Source organism: Epinephelus fuscoguttatus, linkage group LG12 (genome assembly GCF_011397635.1).
Source record: "Epinephelus fuscoguttatus linkage group LG12, E.fuscoguttatus.final_Chr_v1".
Lineage (NCBI taxonomy): Eukaryota > Metazoa > Chordata > Actinopteri > Perciformes > Serranidae > Epinephelus > Epinephelus fuscoguttatus.
This window is the reverse complement of record NC_064763.1, coordinates 37,349,146-37,373,200: the sequence shown is the minus strand read 5'-3', so window position 1 is coordinate 37,373,200 and position 24,055 is coordinate 37,349,146. Positions and strand designations below refer to the sequence as shown.

General features: G+C 41.3%; 1 protein-coding gene across 2 annotated transcripts in view; it reads right to left on the bottom strand.

The window, feature by feature from the left end:
* The window catches only part of jade2 (jade family PHD finger 2), a 259,041-nt gene that overhangs the window by 108,979 nt on the left and 126,007 nt on the right, over nucleotides 1-24,055 (bottom strand). For both annotated transcript variants that reach the window (XM_049592610.1, XM_049592611.1), the window contains exons 5-8: nucleotides 21,359-21,516; nucleotides 14,047-14,258; nucleotides 8,414-8,581; nucleotides 1,705-1,821 (exon numbers count right to left, since the gene is read on the bottom strand). In XM_049592610.1, the coding sequence (XP_049448567.1) occupies nucleotides 1,705-1,821; nucleotides 8,414-8,581; nucleotides 14,047-14,258; nucleotides 21,359-21,516 (655 nt within the window). The remainder of the gene's footprint in view (nucleotides 1-1,704; nucleotides 1,822-8,413; nucleotides 8,582-14,046; nucleotides 14,259-21,358; nucleotides 21,517-24,055) is intronic.

Genomic DNA, 24,055 nt, shown 5'->3' with positions numbered 1-24,055 from the left:
AGACTTGGGAAACTTGCCAATTATTCAGCAAGTCGTTAAATACAAAATATTTAGGTCTGAACACTGTGAAACACCCGACTATCATTATGGGAGGAACCGTCAGTACATGAAAAGAGACTCAACAAGGTGTCATTAGACGAAAGAAAGTTTGTTACCACCAAATTACCAAAAGATGAAATTACCAAAGACTTGAAGTATCGTAGAGCAACAAGGCTCATACTATCAAAAGTGGTCTGGAAGAAAATCAAGACGGATGACACATTTGTGTTATTCTCTCAGACTCTCAAACTGATTTCTTATTTCATACTCTTCCCTACATTACGAGCCTTCACAGGACTCCCACTACTCATGGTGTCATGCAGCGCTGCGTCTTTACCTTGTGTATGAGGTGGCAGCTCATCAGTGAGTGTGTTTGTACAGCCACCTGCCTCCAGCCATGGAAACAGGAGAGAGACACTCTCTCCCTGCGGGCAATTCTGGCCCAAAGACTCGCTGTTAATCTAAAGCATCAATACTGTGACAGCAAACACTCTCATCACTGCACAAACAAGCATCTGGACACACTCGTGGGTACACACCTTCATATACATCCAGCACCCATGTGTATACAGCGAGTGTAGTGCTTTAGGAATCCAGTTCACCTTGAGGGCACTTTAAAAGCTGAATGGTCCACAAGCTAATAGCTGTAAAGTGGGTTAGTGTTAGTGTGTCAGCGGGGGGGTTTGTTTGCGTACTCAGCAGCATGTTAAAGAGGTGCCCGGTTCAAACAGATCCACCCGCACCCAGTGGGGGGCTAAGAACTTCGATGATCAGTGTCACTGAGAGACATTTTATGTGAGAGAGTGTGCGTGCTATGTTTGTACTTTAAAACTATTCCAAAAGAGCAATGCTGTGCTTGTGTGTATATGTGAGTATAACTCTTTGTGTGGATGTGCCTGTAAGGCTTTATTTCAGAATGTACACCTCAGCTTTCTGTTTGTCAGGATGACTGGGTCTGATATTGATGATAATATTGAACTTCACACACAATTAAAACTTTCTCCAATTTTCTTTCAAGCTTGTTTTCCTTCCAAAGCCACCTCCAGATGATGTAGTGAGTGCATGCAGATGGCATCAGGATTGGAATAATAAGAAGAGGAAGAAGAAGAAAGAAGGAGGATGAGGAGAAATGACATGTGCAGCGCATCTGTTTGGCTGTAAATAGCGGAGGGCAGCTGTCAGACCGAAATGCAAACATGACAATATCATGCCCAACATGCATGAGAAGCAGAGTACAGAAAATAATATAAGTACTACATTCCTTTTCTACAGAATAAGACTGTGATATTATCAATATTTGGACATTTATTTATTAACTGGTTTTAATCTAGCTTAAAGGGAAAGGGACGGTTCAGATATTCTCACCACTTAGCAACTCACACCAAAATATTCTGGATCGATAAATAGTTCTACAGGTAAGAGGTAAAATATGTATTTTTGATTTTGAGGTGAACTGTCCCTTTAAGGTTATGGTTAAAGTGTCAGTAGGGGACTAAATGTTTTTTAAGATAAGTTTTTAAACCACTTAATTCATAACAGAACTGAACTAGATGTTTGAGTGCTGTTCATGTTATTTTCATTTGTTTAATTTTGTTTTTTACTGAGGTCACCTTATAACAAACTTAGGGCAGGACAAATGCAGTGATGAGCGTTTATCTGACGTACCTGTATGCAGGTTCCTGTGTGTTCTCGACACAGGCTGCAGGACAGAGCCCAGCGGCTGGCGGGGATGTGGGACACCTTGGTAATGGGCTCCATCTTCTCTGGACAGCCTATACTCACCTACAGGGAGCAGGCAGAAACACATACAGTTTATCTGACACCAACACAAAGCATTATTTGTAATGAAAGTATCAATTGATCAATACATATGGATTCTGAATATTGGAAAAGATTTCAATACTCATTTTCCCTTGTATCAATACACCAGTAAAAGCTGCCCTTTTTTGCTCAGACTTATTGTTAATGTTTACTACAGTTTATCTGCTGCTCTCTGTAGGGATGCACCAAATATTCGGTAACTGAATATATTCAACTGAATATTGCAAAAAAACACACATTCGGTATTCGGTGGAATAAGTGAAAAGCAAGGCCGAATAATAGCAGCGTGTTTTGATAATGCAATCAAACAGCGTGTGGTGACAGACGGAGTAAAATGTTGGCAGTGTGGCGATATTTTACTCCGTCCATCACCGCACTCGCATTTGGGACTAAAAATAGTTTCGTGCGGGCAAAATAAATCATTCAGCACGCTGTGTGAGTACAGATTTCAACCAGCAGCAGAAACAAAAGGCAAATCCCGCCGGTTGTGGGTTGAACGGGGGTCACAGACACGGACAGGAATGTCTTTCTGTCAAATACGGCGGCGCATGATAACGGCTTACCGGCGACGAAGAATTCCGGCTCCAGGTGAAAAACTTGTTGTCATGACTGCCCAAAAGTACCTGAACAGCCGAGCCGTGGCGGCACACAGTATGTGGTGTGTCAGAGGAGAAACGAGCCGTTCACATTTCTCTCTCTGTGGCAGGTAACGGTCCACAAACCTCACCGCACTGAAGGGACTGTTCTTTACTTGTCAGGGGAGGAGGGTGGCTGGTTGATTTTTATTTAATTTATTTATTTTATTTTGATCCCCCTATGTTCATCACTTATTGATGCTGTTTTTGAAGTATGAATAAGTCAGTAAGTAATTTATTCCATTGAAATATCAGTGATGTATTATAGAAAAGTGATTCATCTTTTTATAAATGACAAAAGGCACATCTGCCTCATTTTTGCTGTGGTATCCTGATACTACTCAGAACCATGATACTTTCACTGGTATCGTACTGTGGGTCCCAATTTTGGTACAGTGACAACACTAATCTGGGGGGGGGTCGTCATCTGCAAAAACTAATGAAAAACTAAAAAACGGCATTCGGCCAAGCGTTTAATTTTATTCGGCTTCGGCCACAAATTTTCATTTCGGTGCATCCCTAGTTCTCTGCTACTAACCAAGTAAAGAAAAGTTATCTTCATCCTCCTGTAGCCTTATTATAGTTATCTTTAAAAAAATGTTCTAACTATGCCCTCAGTGTCAGTTTTTCCCCATATTATTGGAAACCAATATATTTTTTAAGGTATTGTATCGCAGTTAGAAATACCAATATAATGACAACACTATAATCAACATTGTGCAAAGATAATCATATTTATTGTCATCATAATAATTTAATTTTAATTTTAATATTTATTAGTGCTGAAATGATAAGCTGATACATTTCCATCAACAGGAAATTTATTGTCACAAATGTTGAGAATTTATTCTATTGACTCATTTTTTTAATCAAAATGACAAACACATTCAAGTCCAAGCTTTTCAAATGTGACGATTTGCAGCTTTTTTTGGTTTTGTATCAAGAATTTTTTTTTTTAAATTGAATATCTTTGGCTTTTGGACTGTTGATTGGAAAAATTAACCCATTTGAAGACGACGTCTTGGGCTTTGAGAAATCAGTGATGGGTATTTTCATCAATTTGTAGCACAAACAATTAATTGATAAATTCAAAACAAGTAGTTGTGTTGGCTTGTAGCAGAGTTATATCATTAATACAAATATGTTAACAATTACCAGCTGGAGATCATGCTTCACCCATCTTTTAATACAACACAAAATCTCTGGTTTATCTACGGTCATCATTTTATAAAATGATCACAACTGTCACCAAACCTTCCACTGCATGATAATAATCAACAACTCGTTGTAGCTTGAATAATAATTTCTTCAGTGTCTTCCAATTTCAAAAGCCAAGATGTCAAATTAGAAAGTCTGTTCTTGGACTCAAAGCAGGGACACCTGTGCTCCTTGGAAAAACATGATTGTAAAGCCCAGTGTGACTCACTCTCTCTGAGCGGTCTATTCAGAACGGCTTTGGCCCCAAACCCCTCTCCACCAAATACAACCAAAAAGTCATTGACCTGTGCCAACCAGCCATGCAGAATAGAGTGGAGAGCACTCATCACCAGAGTACCATTTCTTCCTTCCTTCCTCCGCTGCCTGTTTCTTTCCAAAAACCATTCCACCTCTTTCACATTCACTTATTCTCATATTTGCGGCATTGCCCTCTTTCCTTGTCCTTCACGCTTGCATTAACAAGCTGACGACTGATTTCCGCGGGTCATGCCCCTCCTTCTCTCCGTCCGCTCGTCCTTGTATCCGTATTTTCTTTTCCTCCGCTCGTCTGCTCATCCAGAGCCCGAGCACACGGCCTCGGCTCTTTCTGTTATTATTGATGTCTTTTGTACAGCACACTCGATCGGAGTAGGGGTCAATTTTCACTCCATTGAGGATGTCAATAGAAAGTGCAACTCAGACATTGATGCCACAGCTGTCACTGTCAATGTTCGCTTCTTTTATACAGCTGATGTGCGAACCGATCGATGGCAAAAGGATTTCCACTTTTTGAATGCTGTGGTTAATTGATTGGATTGTTCTCAACCATGATGCCCACACAGAGCACATACTGTACACACAAACACACACATACACACACAAAGAGGCTGCACTTTAAACAATCCCTCCACCATTACCTCTTCTGTTGGTTGTCAATACTCCTAATGTCAGAGCTCTAGTTTTCTATGTGCAAGTGTGTGTGTTAGGGCTGTCAATGGTCAGTGGTATAGTCGAGGATATATGTAGGTATACAGGGTATACCCACCTCTTTTTCTGGCTGTTTACAGTATATCCACCTATCGGCCAAAAGCCCCTGGAATATATAGGGGAGTATACCCACTTTCGGTAATTTACCCGTCTGCTTAATAGCACACCCACCTTATCAAATACCACTGTCAACATTTAACTGATTAAAGGTGAATTGTTGATAGTGGTGTAGTTGTTAACCACTGTGAATATTTTTGACAGGTTATGCATGTCGGTCTATAGGTTAATTTTGCTACTCTTCAGTTCACCATCCAGATCTACTGGAAGACAGACAGTCTGGTAGCCTCGTTATCAGGTGGAAACACAGTGCCCACTGCCCGCCCTCTGATCTCCACTGGTTAATTAGCCTTGGCTGCTCGACACTGCGTACCAGCTGGGTCAGGTGGGAGCTAGCTAGCAGCACCGGTCATTCAGCGATTAACGCTAGTAACACCATCCCAATCCAACTGCGTTGCTTTGAAATTCTTGTGTCCACCCTCTCGTCTCCCCGCTAGGTCACCCCAGTGAGTAAGATGCCGAATAAACTACTGTTAGCTCTGTTATCACTGTTAGCAGTAGCCATGTTTCCATCAGCCTGTTTAGATGTGCATCTAGAAGTATCACATCAGAAAATTATGATGGAAAAGCCAAAATTCGAATTAAAATCTCCTGATTCGCACAAACTAAAATACGCTCGCTTTAGCCGGGTTTTGGTTGATTCGAAAAAATGTTGATTCACAAAACGGGGGATGGAAACAGTTATGTTCGAATTAAGTCTGACGTAGCGCACCTCTCTCCATGGTGATATCCACACTCCGGGTCGGGAAGGCGGTAATGCATTTACAAGCTGGTTGCCAACCGCCAGAAAACGTAGAAGAAGAAGAATGCGAGACTTCTTTTGTTTCCGGTTCTGCGGAAAACTCGCGCGAGTTCGTAGTTTTCCGTATATTTAATGGAAACACACAGGATTCGTATTTCTTTTAACGCGCATTTCCCAATGATTCGAATCACTTTTGGATGGAAACGTGGCTAGTGTCAGCATGGCTAGTGGTGCGTAAACAATGCTTACACATTGGGGCCACCTGGGGGGTTTTCCGGTTCTGCGGAAAACTCGCGCGAGTTCGTAGTTTTCCGTATATTTAATGGAAACACACAGGATTCGTATTTCTTTTAACGCGCATTTCCCAATGATTCGAATCACTTTTGGATGGAAACGTGGCTAGTGTCAGCATGGCTAGTGGTGCGTAAACAATGCTTACACATTGGGGCCACCTGGGGGGACACCAGGGGTGGCCACAATGTTTTCACACCAACATCATCCTGCCGCTGGAACAGGGCTACCAGCAGTAATTGCTAATAAACAGCACCACTACCTAACTTAGCTTAGCTTAGCTTAGCTTAGTGCACAGTGCAGAGCAGCCCAAGCTAACGTTAGCTAACCAGTGTAGACAAAAAGGTGGGCAGTGGGCACTATGTTCCAGCATGTTAACGTGGCTTGCCAGCTGTCTGTCAGCAAAGCAACAGGAAATAAGATAAAAGGCAAGACATTCACGTCATAAAACATTAAAATTTCACCACTTCTTAATGCATAGCTCTTTGAAATGCTGTGTTTAAACTCACTGCTACAATGAAGCACCGGCTAAAAGGAAAGGAATCTTGTATTTCATGTCATTTTGCTTTTTTTTTTTTTCTTAAAAATTAACAAGTTAGTTACCGGTAAATGTATGTCGGGCTATTAAAATACAAAATTAACTGAAACTGACATCCTTAGTGTTTTTCTGTGTGTGTGTGTGTGTGTGTGTGTGTCTGTGTGTGAGCACATGCAGGCCTTTAATACACTGATTCCCCGATGAGCATATTCCAGCTCCAATTACTTCACATATCAAAGCCGGTAGATGGAAAACTGACAAAAATTGAAATCACTTTAGTGGAAATGGGTGGAAATCACAGTATTAAATGAAAAGGCATTTTAAAAGAGGGGCTCTGCGTCCTTGTGAATAAATGTGTGTGTGTGTGTGTGTGTGTGTGTGTTGTGAAAAGCTGTTTAAAGAGGGACCTCTCTCTGGGGGTTGAAGGCAGAGGGCAGGCGGCAGCTATACACACGGCACCGCAGGGGGGCTGTATCGTTTGAAGGCTGGGTGGTGTGTTCATGCACACAAACACACACATACACAAACATGCATCCAATCCAGCACTCTCTATGAATGGCACTCTCACACACAGAGCCTCTTTTCTGGAAATTTCCACTACTATCATATTCAGTAGGAATCTACTAGCCAGTGTTGTGATGTGTGTGTGTGTGTGTGTGTCGTGTTTGTGTGTGTTTATTTGTGTAGACGTCTGCTATTAACGCCTCTTTAGCTCATGCAAGCACTCGCAAACATCTACGCGAGGACGTGCACAAACACACATACGGCACAGACATGCAAATTATCTTTTTTTTCTCTTCCTCCACGGTAGGAAGAGAAAACAAAAGCGAACGCAGCAACGAAAACAATTAGCCCAATCAAGGGTGACAGAAGGCAATTAGAAGTAAAAGGTTTGAGCTGCCAAAAGTCACTCTATTACTGAGAAATCTGCTGGTGGAGTGTGTTGCTGAATAGGCTGAAGACACACGACTGACTGTCTTAACAGTTTAAAGGTGTGTGCAAGGCACGAAGCAACATCCGTCCCTGAACCCCTGGAACAAGCAGCTGCTTTACGTCCATTTGGAGCTTGCAGATGAGAGACGTTTCCAAAAAGGTATCATCAAGACGCATCGAGTGGAAACGAGCGGCTGCTTGGCAAACAGGTTCCTCGTGAATCAATTTACATTATCTGCAGACTGATGAGTGTGAGGTCTTGACTTCAGAAGCTACACGAAGCATTTTAAGCATTTACTGTAAACAAGGAAATCCAAATTGAAAGAAACTGACAGGTGTAAGTGTTTCTCAAGATCTAAGCCATATTTCCCGTAAACACTGTTGTTTCGGATATATTTCAAATATATTCCCATGTCATTTGAACAGTGAAAGAGTTTGGATTGCTCTCAGCTGAAGCCAATATAAGAGTAAAGGTTCACAAAATCAAATTGTGTTTCTATGGTTTGTGTTTGCCCGCTGAACTGCGGTGAGGGTGTACTTTCTGGTATTAAAAATAGGTTTGTTAACTATCTCATGCTGGAATCAGCATGAATTCAGGCAGACAATAGACAGACAAACCACTTATCATTTTAGTGGAAGAGAGTAAGATGGTAAAATTATGTGAGGTCGACAGGGAATACTGGCAACGGTGACAGAGGTTAGCTTTGCCAACCAAAGTTTAAATAGCTTGACTTTGAACCGTCTTCCACAGTAGAATTTACTACTACATGTTATGTAGCTCTCTCAAACAAGGAGCAAACGATCTGGACAACAAGACGCTAAAAATGTTGGTGCAACAACAGCCAAACTATACCATCAGATCAGTCAAGATACTAAAGAAAAGCTGATATGTGGCAGGCAATCAGCACAGAGCTGGGTGGAACACCAGGTCGGTAACATGGAAAGTGTGTTACGCTACATTAGCTTAGCGAGCTATCTGGCTAACTTATAACCATCACCACAGCAACATATCGTCATGCTTGTTTGTGTTGCCATGCATCAAGAAGGTGTTGTCCGTCTGCCTGAATCCATGTGGATGCGGCATAACCCCCAATGCCTCCCTTTGGGTCTCACCTCAGGGATCCATAAGGCACAGCTGACGTGGACCCACTTGGTTCCACTGCGGGTGGGCTTGAGGGCCCCCCCTCTCTTGGGGCAGAGCAAACATTTAGGCTGGACTCCCAGAGCGCAGGTACGACACAGCCAGTTCCCTTGGGGGACCTTCAGGATGCCGTAACACGCCTGCGACAAGGACAAAGAGAAAGAAAAGATAGGAGAGGGGACAATGTGAAGACAGACAAAGAGAGACACTTCATAACATACAGTATATGTTATGCACATGACAATGTCTAATTCAAGTCAAGCCCCTTGAGGGTTTTTTGGACCTCCTTGCATGTTCCCCATTGTTCTTTTTTTTTTTCCCTAAAAAGAAATCCTTATATCACCGACTGTAAATGGTTTTAATGGTAATTGTATTACTGATTATCAATTTTTTTATGGTAATTGTAATGTTGACTTTTTTTTTAATATATGCTAAATAAACAAACAAACAAACAAATACGTTCTTTACTACACTTTAGAGGCGCTGGTAGGCATATGTGTTAACTTCAGACAGAGCCAGCCTGGTTGTGTCCCCTTGCTTCAAGTGTTTATGCTAAGCTAACCACATGCAAGCTGTAACTTTTCAGTGGACAGATATGAGAGTGGTGTGAATTTTCTCATCTAACTAAAATAACAGAGTGAAGAAATTGAATTTTTCCTTCACAGACTAATAAAGAAATGCTTTCTTTTTGACTACTGGCAAGTGTATTTCCCAAAATATAAAACTATTCTTGCCCAATAAGAGGGAGGACAGTTGATAAGGCAAATAAAGCTTAATATTTAAAGAACATACAAGATAGTCAGTATGTTCTTTTCATTTCAGAATACTATGAAAATCAACGTGGGCCAATTTGAAATTTGCTTTAGAAACACAATCTATCAGTCAATACTGTATATACTCTAATCACCTTTATTATATCATCTTTCTTTGTTAAAGGTATGCTGTCATCATTAAATGACTGCAATAAAGCTCCAGCATGTAAGATTTGATAGTCAGTATCTGTGCATTCACAAGCAGTGCTATCAGGAAATTAATCCCAGACCAAACACAGTGAATACATATGGACACTGTGAAATGCAAAACATGAATATTGGGGCTCGAATTTTCCGACAAGCGCATGTATGTTTCTGACTTTTTAAAATTACAATAGAGAAGTAAGAGACTGGAACCAGACTGGAGTGATGATTTACAATAGGCTGGATTCAGACAAACCAGCTCCGCCACAAGGCCACCCCATCGTTTTGTTTCCATGTCAGAATCCCCAAACTTTTCATTTTTGGAGACAGCATACTTTCAGCGGTTACCGCTTCCAAACCAAAAACTTAAAAAGTAATTACAGCCTGCTGCTTTTGTCTTCTGTCATAAAATAAGCAAATTCACAAATTTCAAAGTGACACATGGCAAAGCATGTCTCTTTTCTCCCTTTTGCTTCATCTCACAGCTCTTTCACTGTCAGGTTCGTCACTGCTTCAACAATACACAAACAGACCGAAATGTTTTTAAGCAGTCCCTCCACATATTTTTGTCTCGCCCAAAACTTTTTTTATAACCGGATTTAACCGGATCAACTTGGGGAAGCAAGACATTTTCAAAATGCCACTTGGTGTTGTTTTAACAACACAGCAGGTTATTGTACCATCAGCGCTCCACCCGTTTCCCCTTCCGCTAACACACGGGGGTGCCCTGAGTGTTTTTCATGTCAACATAATAGCACACTGACTTATATTTGATCAAATCCAACTCCCAGAGTCAGAAACAGAGACTGATTTTATTGTCAGATATGATTTACTGTCTGAAAGTGTCTCTACTCCACGGAGTGAATCATTCTGAACACCTCTTTCTCCTCCATTACTATAACATGTATGTCAGATCTATCAAATTTCACTTCTAACGAGTTGAATCTTTTAGTTGCGGCCCAAATGAAACCCCCTGAGCATTGCCAAACATAATTTAAAGACCCACTGCTGCTACATTCAAGCCAGGTCTCAGTATGCAATCACTCACTCTACTCTACACCAGGAAGGACACCTTGCAATGTAATAACTGATGTATTCTTGCTTTTTGGTCATAAAAAGAGATGAAACGATGCAAAGGTACAAAAACGAACTTTGCATTGACTGGAGAAAAGAAAAGAGACAACAAAGACTCCATCTTCATTAGCAGCAATTAAAGAACTTTATTGATCAAAGGATTTAATTGATCAAACACAACACTTCAGTAAGCAGGGCCTGAGTTTTTTCTTTTTTTACCTGCTGAAGGTTAAAAAGACGCCTTATCAAAGAAGCAACAGTCAGCGGTGAATATGCTCACTCTATGAAAGCAATAATATTACTGAATGCTCCCTGAGAGCAACTATTTCTTTCACTGCTTGTTACATTTTGTCTCTATGACACCTCAGTGTTTGGCAGGTACTTTTTCTACCTAACAAAAACTTGGAAACACTGTAAGTGCCGTGTGGAGTGGAGCTTTAGAAAGAGCAGTTTGTATCTTGTGTATCACAAATGTGTTTACAGTGAAAAATTCACAGATATTTTTACTAACCTGAATGCCCCTTTAAATGTGCAATGTGTAAGATTTGGCAGAAGTATTAGTTTATAAGATTCAAAAAAATGAAGTAATATATCAACAGTGTGAAGGAGTAGTAGAAATAGTTTTGATGATATCTCAAAAATGTCTATGTATTGCCAGCTAGCCACTGTCCATTTTGTCTTGTAATACCACTTGTACCTCAAGAGGCGTGGTGAGTCACGGTAGTGTCCCGTCTGCCCTCAGTCCAACATAAGAGGACAAAGAAGTCAAGTCCAGAATTAGTGACAGGCTCTCAGGAAAGCTGCTCTCAGGAAAGCTGCACAGCTTTTTTTCCCCCACTGTATTGCAGTGAAAAAAAAATTCCCTGTGGCTTAAAGGGATAGTGCACCCAAAAATGAAAATTCAGCCATTATCTACTCACCCTCATGCCGAGGAAGGCTCTGGTGAAGTTTTAGAGTCCTCACATCCCTTGTGGAGATCGGCGGGGGGAGCAGCTAGCACACCTAATGGCTGACGGTGCCCCAGACTAATGTCCAAGAACACAAAATTGAAACCACAAAATATCTCCAACATGCTCATCCGTAGTCATCCAAGTGTCCTGAAGCCCCGACATAAAAAGTTGTTTTGAAAAACGTCATATGAACTCTGTTTTCAGCCTCACTGTAGCCTGTAGCTCTGACTGCCTCTCTGCGCGCGCGCTCACATGTGCGCGCTCAGGGTGATCGGTGATGCACGGTCTCTGAAGAGCAGCAGTCTCGTCAGTACTGATGTCCAGATTCTCAAGTGCAGGCATTGCCAATTCCCAGTCTGAGCAGCAAAGACTTTCCTCATCCGTTGGCATTGCTTTGCATTTGAAACAACTACACCACCAGGTTTCCAGTGCTCGACTCCGGTATTCTGCGGCTGGCTGAGGCTCATGAGCTGCGGCGGCTGCTTCGTCCAGTAGCCTGAGTTCCGTGCGTATACTCGGGCTCAAAGAAATACGGCTCAACAAAGAAATGCTGTTCCTCCTCAATTTCAAAGTCTTCAGACATGTTGGGCTGTCCTTTGCTAAAAGACCGTAGTGCAAATTATCTTTTAGCTCTGTGGTTACTGTTGTCTCCCCCTGCGGTGCACGTGTCACGTGATGTAAACACGGGTAAGCAAAGCTCATGCTTTCGCTGGTCTCGCGCAAGCATGCACACATGAGCGCGGAGCATAGAGAAGCAGTCAGAGCTACAGGCTACAGTGAGGCTGAAAACAGAGTTCATGTGACGTTTTTTGAAACAACTTTTTATGTCGGGGCTTCAGCACACTTGGATCACTACGGATGAGCGGTATGGAGATACTTTGTGGTTTCACTTTGTGTTCTTGGACGTTAGTCTGGGGCGCCATCAGCCATTAGGTGTGCTAGCTGCTCCCCCCGCCAATTTTCGCAAGGGATGTGAGGACTCTAAAACTTCACCAGAGCCTTCCTCTACATGAGGGTGAGTAGATAATGGCTGAATTTTCATTTTTGGGTACACTTTCCCTTTAAAAAAGCATTTTCCCCATAGGCCACCATTGTTAAAACAATTGTCTGTAAAACTGTTTACAGGACACCTCAGACTGCAAACAAGGTCACTTATGAATCTTTCAACTGGGAATTTTTGAGCCATGGAGGATTTATATTTGTAAAACTTTCCTGGAGCAGAAAAACGTGATTTGAAAATCTGTGACATCATCATAATGTCTATGAGACAAGCGGGAACTCAGGGGCAGGGCAAACGGGAATAACTCAACTGCGCATATTCAGTGGGCCGTATTCCGTAGAAGTAAACCTGTAAGCTAGAAATCTTTTTTGGCATATGTGCCAGGCGAGCAACTCCCTTGTTATGAATAAGCGCCATCTTGGCATCCGGTATCTACTAGTTGTTGTTTTGAGATACCTGTGATCCATCCCAACACAAAGTTTATTGTTCTTTTTATGTCCTCGACTTCCTCCTCCATAATAGAAAATCAGACAATCCAAGGTCTGAAATTTACGATACTGATGTGGTTATGTCAGCCAATTCAGGTTGGTATACAGCCAAGCTAATCTAACTAGGTTAAGCTAGCTTGCAGGCTTCATCACTTATTCAAGTCCGTGATTTTAAATTGCCCTCTCTCCAGGTGTTGGTCTGAGGCAGAAAAATGTTGAGAGCCTGATAATCTAAAGTCTGAAAACCCAAACTATTGACCGTCAAAAAGTCGAGAAACACAGGAAGCACAGATGGTGCAACTAATGACAACACAACCTATACTGAAAAACCAAATGGCATCGACATATGGTTTTCATGTGGCTGTTTTCTTGCTACTATGGTCTTACGAAAACTGCCACAAAAGAAGTCAGTCTCTGTCAGTCAAACTTTGCGTATTCTTGCCCTGCTGTTACTGAGTAGTTGGCTTGGAGGCAAATGTTCCCCCTTAAATTCTGAAGCAGGTGGTAGTTACAAGATAGTAACTGTCAACTAAAGAGCTACACAACTAAAACGACTTTTTTTTCATGTGAGTGCATGTAAGAGATAAAAGATTCCACATGTTGGCATTGGGATGATCCTGTTTTCCCTCCATTTCTAAATTTTGCCATTTTGAGGTGAGATACCAACATCAGATTTGATCTGCAGTTGGAGGCAACAATTTCCATCCAGTGTCATAACAGCAGGTAAACAGAGGCAGCCTGATGACACCGAAGGTGTGTTAATGCCAACAGGGCCGACAGAAAAATTAACACTGTGTCACTGTGTAACAAACACAACAGCAGCCTGCTCAGGCCTCAGGTTGTCACATACAGCATTTGTGAAATTGCTACTGTACGTGCACTTTCATCCAGTTGATAAATGAAGTCTGAGGGAGAAAAATTTATGTGAGGCAGCTCTGAGGAAAACAAAACCTTGTCTTTGAACAACCTTGATTTTGTATTAATGCTTTCAGCATTTAGTAGTTTTCCCCCAGAGTCACTTTCTTATTCTGTGAAAAAAAAGGTTTTCATGAAGCCAAGAGGATAACTGATACTTAAAAAAACATGCACAAACACACACATGCTTAAACAGAGTCAGTTAATCCCTTAATTCCTGACCTGATGAACGCAGACGTTGCACTTGTCACAGAAGACCATCTCATTGCCGTCCTCTCCCTCTGGCGAGCGGCAGACGTCACAGACCACGTCCTCATCGTACTCAATGCCCAGGCCTTCCTCTGTCTCGATGGCCTGCCGCATCTTCTCATCACACACGCTCTCTAGCTCGACCAGGACGCACTCCATCGTCAGCTCGTCTAGCTCTGGTAACGCTGGTGGCGAGAGGACAGAAAATCAGACTTGATTAGGTTTCGTTCATCCTCAACTAGAACACCTAAACCAATCATTCAGCTGTGGTAGAACAGGAAAGACTGGGATGACGGGTGGTTATAGGAGTGTATTTTAATGCACATCTTCTCCATTGTTGAAGAAAAAAATCAGAAAGTGTTGAAAGCAGATGGGAGGAATGAATATCTGAGAAAATGCTGAGCCTGTACAGCGCAATTAAAACTAAGAGTGCAGTAACAGGGTCAACACTCTGAGGTTTCTTTTAGTTCTTGTTATCAAGAAGGATAACAGTAATGGGAAGCTGCTCATTGGAAGCTCAAAATGAGCGAGCCAATTTACCAAATTCCAGTTATTTTTGGCCAAAACACGTTGTCTCACACTTTAATTGGAAATGCTCACAGCTTTCCTTCACATGTGCACCTCGCACAGGTCACTTTCTGTTTTCCTTGGGCCTGATTTGGATGAAATGTGCTGAAAATTAGCTGCAGGATGTGGGAGTATGCAGAGCTGCAGTTGACTCTTTGCTAACTGGAGAAAAAGCAGAGAGACGCTACATGTGCTCCGTCACTACAAGCCCATTTGCTATCAAAGCCAAAAACAACAAGATTTGTCTTTAAGCCCTTCTTGCCGACAGCTCAGTTCAGTGTGCCAATATGTGTCGGCATTAGCATTAGTATTCCTGCTCCATTTGCATCTCAAAGTAATGCCTTGCTCTAAGGCTGCTTAATAGTTGATGAAAACTGATTTAACTGGCAAATGCAAGCTTTCTTCTTCATAAAAAATAAAGTATTTGAGGTACCAGGAAAGTAAACAGTCTGGTTTCCAGGACAGTGGCAAACAGATGTGGAATATTATTTTCTCATTACATGCAATGAAATTACAATAATTATACAAAATGGGGTAACAGCAAGGCATTACATCTAGTGTGAAAAAGTACCATTTTTTTCTGAAATAAAGATGATTATTTGGATAACTTTTGAAAAGCAGAGAGAAGAACATTTTAGATAATGTTACTTGGAGACTGTAATATGCCACAAATCCTAATTATAGACTGTAAGTGAAGACCATGCCAGCACAAATCAAGTTACAATCTGCAGAGTCGAGTCGAGTCGAATCTTTTCGAAGCCACTATGTCTGAATTTTGTATTTAAGTAGTTAAGAGTAAGGCAATCATTTTAAGATTCAGTATTTACATTGTTCTGTCACAACGCCTCTCGTTGCCTCGCCCGAATGCTCCAGGAGTCAATAAAGAAACTTCTGCTGTCCTGGAGTCTGTAGTTGAGGATTATTTATTGATTTATTTGAAGGATCAGCGCTCAGCTGGGGGTTTGTTGTTTTTTAAAGTGAAGCTGAGCCCCGCGTCTCTATCTATTATTTATGTTGCTCGATCCCTTCCCATCAAAAAATGAAATATAATTTTAAAAGAAAACAACTTTATTTACTGGTTCTCGAGCATCTTGTTGCCAGCAGGGTTGATTTCCAACCTGAGCTGCAGCTTCACATAAAGAAGAAGAGCTTAGACACAAATCCAAACAAAACACTGTTCTACTTCGAAATGATGCAACATAAACTTTAATATGAAAGTGAACACCTGCTGCTGATATTGAAAACAGGTCAACTTTATTTTTCAAATGGAGTTCTTGATTTTGGCAACAAAAAGAAAAGCCAAACAAGCTCTGGCATGAATGAAGAAGTGAGAGGAAGGCAGTGTGTGAGTGTAAATGTGGATTTAGAAGCTGCTTTTGAAGCAGCAGAGAAAAGGGGAGTAGAGTTAGATATTAACCTGCTGTGACATTTACATCATGAACTGAACAAACACACAGGAGGGAGGGAAGCAACACCACCAATCACACATATTTGTCTGTGTGCTTTCAGTGTATTTGCTTTATATTTATCTTCTGTGTATGTTTCTGTTTGTACATGTGACCGCTGTGCTCACATGCAGATGCACATTTGTCATCATGTGTATGTGGTCATGACCGCCCTTATCTTAAAGCAACACAGCATCCAGCAGCCCTTTTTTAATACATGTTTAAGTCGGCACATTATCCCAGTGCAGCAGAGATTTGCATCTCCATATAATACGGCTACCCGCTTCAAAGTGTGTTCTTAACTGACGACATGCTTGTGTTTGTGAACCAGCAGAGAAGATTTTCTGTCCACCCTGCTGGTGTTATTGTGGTCAACAACTTTCTTGTACTGTTGTGGGAGTTTTTTCATTTGCCTCAGCACTGCACGAATGTATGCTGGATGCCTATCTCCTCCAGCTTGCTTGCAATGTCTCAGAAGATCTTTTCATTTCTTGCTCTATCAGCCAAGGCACCCTGCATGGCATTCTTACTCCAAACAGCAAGCATGGCTTGCATGGTTCCACGTTTCGATTCTCTTTCCTCTTTGCTTTTTTTGAAATGTGCACCTCTGCTGCACCGTGTGCACCGTGCTCATGTGTGCTTGCACGCAAGACCAGCAAAAGCACGTGAACACACATGAACGCCGTGCCCATGTCTCACGGTCTCGCGCAAGCACGCACACGTGAGCGCAGTGCACAGAGAGGCAGTCAGAGCTACAGGCTACAATGAGGCTAAAAACAGAGTTCAAATGACATTTTTCCAAACAACTTTTTATGTCGAGGCTTCAGGACTCTTGAATCACTACGGATGAGCAGTATGGAGATATTTTGTGGTTTCAATTATGTGTTTTTGGACGTTTAAATCTGGGGCGCCATAAGCCTCCATTAGGTGGAGTTGTGTTGCTACCCACTCTCCCCTTGGAGCTCCCCACGTGTTGTGAGGACTCTAAAACTTCCCCTGAGCCTCCCTCGGCATATGGGTGAGTAGATAATGGCTGAATTTTCATTTTTGGGTGCACTATCCCTTTAATATTTATGAACCTGAATTCAAGACATTTAAAGACTTTTTTAGGGCTTGCATACGCCGTGGAGCCAGATGCATAAAACCCTGTGTAGATTCACGACTAAAACTGTGTGTATGCACAAAAGCAGAATCTAGATCATTGTGGCACTGGGTGCATGGGCATAGGCCTCATTTTCACACCCACAGGTCACCATAAACAGATGTAGAAACGCCCTTAAACATCGGTTTGCATGTCGACACTTGTGCCCCTCCACCATTCATTAGATATGTCAATGAGAACCATGGTAAAGAAAGTGCAATATCACTGAATGTGTTGCATGTGCGAGCTTCTCCAATGGTGCCAGAGCAGCTGTCATACGCACGGCTGTGGGTATTTGAAGCATATGTACCGCCAGTTAATCACATTCCTGCAAACCATCGTCATCATGGTAAAATCTCAATAATCACTGTTATTAAACGTCAGAAGGATGATCAATGATTTATTCATAGCACTCATGTGGAAACTTACTTTACAAAATGCGTCACAGGATAAAATTAAACAATCACTGACAGGGAGATGAATGTAAACAAAAAGAATGATGAAATTCATCACTCATAAATAATTTAAAATGAGTTCATAAATGCGCCTTTGACTGACATTTAATAGAACGCCATGCAGCCTGCAAAATAATAACACAATCAGTGAAATTGGCAGACAACCCAAAAACTATGCTACCTGTCTGTCAACTTATGTTTAATCTCATCCTAATTATCTCATCCACAGCTATCTCAGTTAAAACTGTGTGTACGCCTTGTCTGAGGAATTCCTACGGTGCACACATTCTTCCTTTGTAAATACCAGTTTAGGTGTGGCAAAAGGAGTACAAATGGGTTTTGTGCTAAATCACCACTGAATGATGACAAAGGCCACCTGACGTCAACACAACCCACTTGGAGGCAGCTGGGCGTACTTTGGCCAAAATAGGCATTTAAACTGGTAATGAAAACACAATTCAGTGCGGTCTGTGGTGCCAATGGAAAAGCCATACAACATGCACACACACACAAAAGACGGACACATAGACTGAATTTCTTTCTTTATGTTTCAGTATGTTGTACTGCTTTTATTCTACACACTGTCACTGCATCCTGTGCCTTCATGTACTTCTCTGATCTATTTAACTTACTTTCCTGAATGCATTATAATGCCATGAAGCCTGATATTCAATATCGAGTGTTTTCTCTATTACAACTGACAGCCTGCATGTTTCCCAGTGTTTTGTGCTGCTGCAATGGCCTAGTTTTCTGCAAAAAAAATCAAGTTTCCTCTCTACTGAATAATCTGAAAATCAAATTAACTCCATCTCTAAATCCAACTGAAACAAGTGGTAAAATAAGCTGAATTACAGCATGTCCAGTCTCATCACTCACCAACTACACATTCTGAATACGCACACACTCGTACACAAGTGTACAGTAAGTGGAGGACTGAGATAGAAAATGCTGAATCATCCCATCATGAGTTGAGAGCTGTACAGCCTCGCCCTGCAGAACCAATCAACCGTCTGTTTGTTTGGTCTAGCATTGGAGGTTATGAGACACAACCCACTTCTGATCCAGCAAGAGCTTGTGTGTGTGTGTGTGTGTGTGTGTGTGTGTGTGTGTGTGTGTGTGTGGGTGTGTGTGTTTGAGTTAAGGAGAATGTGTCCCAGAAATAAAGGCCTGAAACCCCAGCGGGGATTTATAAACACAATTACGACGCTTTATCTGAAAAGGGCTGATCAGATATCGAATAAAATGGTGGAGATGGGAGAGATGCTCGGGGTCAGCAGTTGTCACCATGGCAAAATGAAGGAGGGAGCACGGCAGAGGAGAGACAGAGTGACAGTAACCTAAGAAGAAGAGGAACAGAGAAGACAGAGGAGACAGATGACGATAAGGGAGGAGAGGAAGGAATAACCAGAGCGAGGATAGAAAGAAAGAAAAGAAGATGTACTGAAAAACATCTACAGGTTTCAGAGACCAAATTTTAAGACATTTTAAAACTTTTTACAATGTAAATTTGAGGTGAATTTTTAATATTCTTCAGAAAAACAGCTGAAAAAGTTTATCTATATTTAATAAATGTTATGGGCAGGTGTGGAAAAAGGTAAAAAACAGACATAACACTAAAATAACTTCTTGTAAAATAATACACACTCCTATTTAGCTAAAAACCAGCATTTGCCAGGCTCATTCCTCTGTGAACCTCTGACGCACTGACTGTAATGGTCAAGGAGGACACTTGATTTGCCTTGAAGTACAGTATAAATCAACTAAACAGTGCTGAAACATTGATTCAGGTGATCAATTGGACAACTGACAGAAAATTATCCTGCAAAAAAATGTAATAATCAAATGAAAAAATGAAAACATTGCTGGTTCCAGCTGCTAAAGTGTGAAGATTGCTGCTTTGCTCTGTTTCACACTGTTATAAACAGAATATATTTGAATTTTGAACTGCTGAAAGGGGGGGGGGAGCAGTTTCAAGCAGAGTGCTGGAAACTGTGATCGGAATTCTCACGTTTTGGACTTTTTAAAGACATTTAAGGGATTAATCACAAATTGGAAATATTCTTTAGTTGCAGCAGCCCTACACTGGAATATGAATTCCGTACATGCTATACAGAGAGTATGGCTGTATCTTTTAAAGGAATATTTCTCCCTCAAAATGATCATTTGTTTATCAATAACTCACCCTGTGCTATGTTGAAGGTTTAAGAAATCCGTTTTTCCCGCATGCCTCCACTGTGAATGACGAATCCAAAAATCCAAAATCAGAGAAGGCTCTTGACGAATTGTAGTAAAAGGGGACAGTGTTTAAAAACAGCGAAACTGTATCAAAACATCCATTTACAAACTCTCACACAACTCGTGCAGTATAATCCAACTCATTTATCCAGCGGTATGCTCAGTACTTTCCAAACATGCATTTATCGTACTGTTTAAAATATTTCTGCCAATGAGCAGCCGCCTGGGCATGCGTTTGAGCTCTGCTCGTGCATTCTATTCAGCAGAGTTCAAATGCACACGCTTGTGCTACTCATTTGTAGCCTGGAAATCCAGACCCAAATCTAGAAAGATTTAGGGTGTGGCCATGAGTAATGAAAATGTCCCAACTCGAGGGGTGGCACCAAACATGCATTTGTAAATATCACTGCACGCAATTGGATAACACTATGACCAATCAGAACAATACACGGGGTGACGTATCCAGAGCTTAGCTACCAGCGGAGCTAACTGGTAGATTAGATTCTTGCCGTATCCGGTCGGCAAAACAGCAAAAACGTCCTTCTTGCAAAGTAAAGACTGGAGCGCCGTCTTCTGTTCCTCTTTTAGAGAAAAAGCCAAGTCTAACTCGTTCATTGTAGCGGCCAAAGCCATTTCAAACAACTGGTGTTCATCCGTAGCCATCTTGCAATGTTTACTGACTGATTCCGGACTTCGTCATGGCAGCGCTGTCGTCATCTGTTTAGCTCACCTCTGGCCCGCCTATATCAGATACACCGATGTGATTGGTGCAGCTCGGCTCCAACGGCATGGGTAATGAGCATCATTACTGATTGCCAGAGTGACTCGCTGAGCAAATTCAAATTGTGCTCTCGCGAGAACTCTGGATTTCTAGGGAACGCATCTGTGGGTTAGATAGTTTACGCAAAATACTAAGATTTTAGCAAAAATGCATGTGTTTAGGAAGTAAGGAGCATTCCACTGGATAGATCAGACTTGGATTATACTGCGCAGTTTGTGCAGGAGTGTGTAAATGGATGTTTTGATATAGCTTTGTTGTTGTAAAACGTGATCCCCTTTATTCAATTCATGATTCATTTTCTTTATTTTTGGATTCTTCGTTCACCGTAGAGGCATGCGAGAAAAACAAACATTTCGTAAAGAATTAAGCCTAACACAGGGTGAGTCACTGATATGCAAATGGTCATTTTGGAGGTGAAGTATTCCTTTAAGCCCATGTAGCTCTGGCAAATAAAGTTAATGGGAAATAAAATCATATCACTAGGCTAATTCACAGAAGGCATCATGCAGCAAGAGACCAAGTAAAAACTAAATAATTTTCACAACACTATCATTATATTTCAGCACTTACAACCATGTTAGATGCTTCTTTTTTCCACTCAGAGTCAAAGTGTTTCCTGGCTATCATTATCAAATGAAGCAGCCAGTCAGTTTGCACTCACCCATCTGTCTGAACTCGTGGTTGACCAGCTCCAGCCATGCAACGTCCAGGTCATCCAGGTCATAGCAGCTGTAGCGTTGGGACGGAGGAGGCTGGGTGCTGCTCTCCATCTCCGGCCTGTTGTTGGAAAGACTGCCTGTTGACTCAGTCGGCAGCAACCTGGAAAACACACAAAGATACACGCAGAGACTTTATCACAACAGCTAAACTTTTTTGAACACCTTAAAAAAAACTGGCACCAAACATAAATGTCTTACAAAATGACTGACAACAGAAAGTAAATAAGACACATTACTAAACGTGTTGATGGGTATTAATTCCAGCTGTTGATTGACATATTAATTGAGCGATAAGACACAACATGGAGTGCTGTGGTTGTTGGCACCACTGAGCTGCTGTCTGTCAGCACACTGTTAACACTTGTCCCACAACCTCAAGTATGTTATTGCTTTAATGCCACATTTACATTAACACAACATTGACAACTGCATCAAACAGAAAAGTCAAAAGAGAAGTTTTGGATTTTAATAGTTTTATTTCTTCTGTCCTTTGAGAGATACGGGACAAACCCTTGGATGTAGGCCTGGGCGATACATGGAGAAAATCAAGTATCACAATATCTTTGATACAAAACCTGAATATCATTTTTGCGACTACATTGTAGGGTTGACTATCGTTGCTTTCACACAATACTGACACAATCAGATTTTTGATAATCATAAGTAATGTGGATATAATGACTAAGTGGGTAAAGACAAATAATAGAACAACCTGAACAATCTAAGTTCAGAAAATTACATCACTTCACTGTGATGCAGCCTAAAGGGCGACACTTCTGATAAAACAATATCAAAAAATCTACAACGATATCTAGTCTCATATCACGATATTGACAAATTATCAATTTACACGGCCTAGAGGTTTTTTGTTTGTTTGTTTTTCCATGATGGATGAAATCCTTCAAGCTGTATTTCTGAAACAGAAGACTGACTGGAATAGTTTAAATGCCTCGACAAAGAGGAAAAATCAGGATGTGGTGTACATACATTATGTTTAGAATAATATAGGGGGTGGACATATAATACAAGTTTCATACAGCTGAAACATGTATAAAACACCCTGGACAGGTCACCAGACTGTCACAGGGCTGAAACAGGGCTACTGAATGCAAATTCAACCCACATTGAACCCCTTAATATTAGAACACTGTCATATGTTAAACTCTGGCTGTCCCACAGAATTACACTGGACTATTACCAAAATAAAAGTACAGTTTAATCAAAGAAGAAGAAATTAACACCTTAACTGGCTGCATGCTGTTGGATGATGCGCTGGGAACCCTGAAGACTGTATCAATAATGGACGTAGCTAGCATGACATTACCCAGTGGTTTGTTATGTGGATGAAAGGTGGAAACTGTGGAGGAGTGAGGTGTGGATCTGACTCATAGACTGTCGCGACACCTCACAGACAGCCTGTGATCAAAGTGGCCCTGCCCTTAAATATGCAGAACTTTGGGCTTAAATAAAATGTAAAGAGTGAGTTATACAAAATTAACCCCCTGTACAGTTGTCATGAATGTTGAAATAAGCTATAGAGACGAAAACAATTTTCGTACCAGACTGTAAACACTTTTATTTCAGCTGCATTTTCACATGGGGGTCTATGGGGGTTTACTCCTTTTTTTAGAGCCAGCCTCAAGTGGCCATTCAAGGAACTGCAGTTTGTTACATTTCTGCATTGGCTTCATTTTTCAGCCTTGGAGGTTGCAGCTAAACTAAAAGCAAAGTTACATTTTTAATTCTCTTCTCTTATCCATACTAGTGTTGTCACAATACTAGAATTTCTAACACTCATACAATACCTTGAAAAATACTGATATTACATAACATTTTTGATACCACCAAAAACTCACTGAAGAGGGCATAGGCCTTAATTATTTACAATATAAATATATCAAGGCTATAACATGACAACGATGACTTTTCATTTTCTTGAATGGTTGTAGGCAGCGTTTTGTTGTAGGGATTTGGTTTCTGCTTTAATTCTTCAAAAACTCCCAAAAACTATTATTGGTACCGTTATGAACCAAGCTTATAACAGTTAGTGGATTAATCTATGAGGTGATCAACAAAAATATAAATGACCAACTATTTGATGACTGATTAATTTAAAAGTCTAGTGTGTGGGATTTAGAGGCATCTAGCAGTGAGGTTGCAGAACTGGATCTTCTCTCATGTGCCAAGCATGTAGGAGAACGGCGCAAAAACCACGAATGGCCTAATCTTGAGCCAGTGTTTGGTTTGTCTGTTCTGGGCTACTGTAGTCAATCGATATGTATCAATAAATCAATATTTTTGACATTAATCGATTCAAATGATCACTCTTGTCTGTGCTCTAACATGCATGCCCCCCTCCCCTCGACTTTTGTGTATGTTTGTCATTTCTAAATGCTGTACATATACATTCTGTGGCAAACAACAGAATCCTGCAGTTCTCATGACAACGGGAATTATCAGGAAGCCCTTCTCATGTCTGGGGCTCTCCCTTCCAGTCGTGTCCTGACCTCATGGTCCAGAATGACTGAATCAGAGTCTGACGGATGCCAAAAGACTACAGAAAAAAAGGAGGGAAAAAGGCAATCGAAACAATGACAAATCAAGAGGTTGTAGGCCGCAGTGACAGGAAGCTCCTCCAG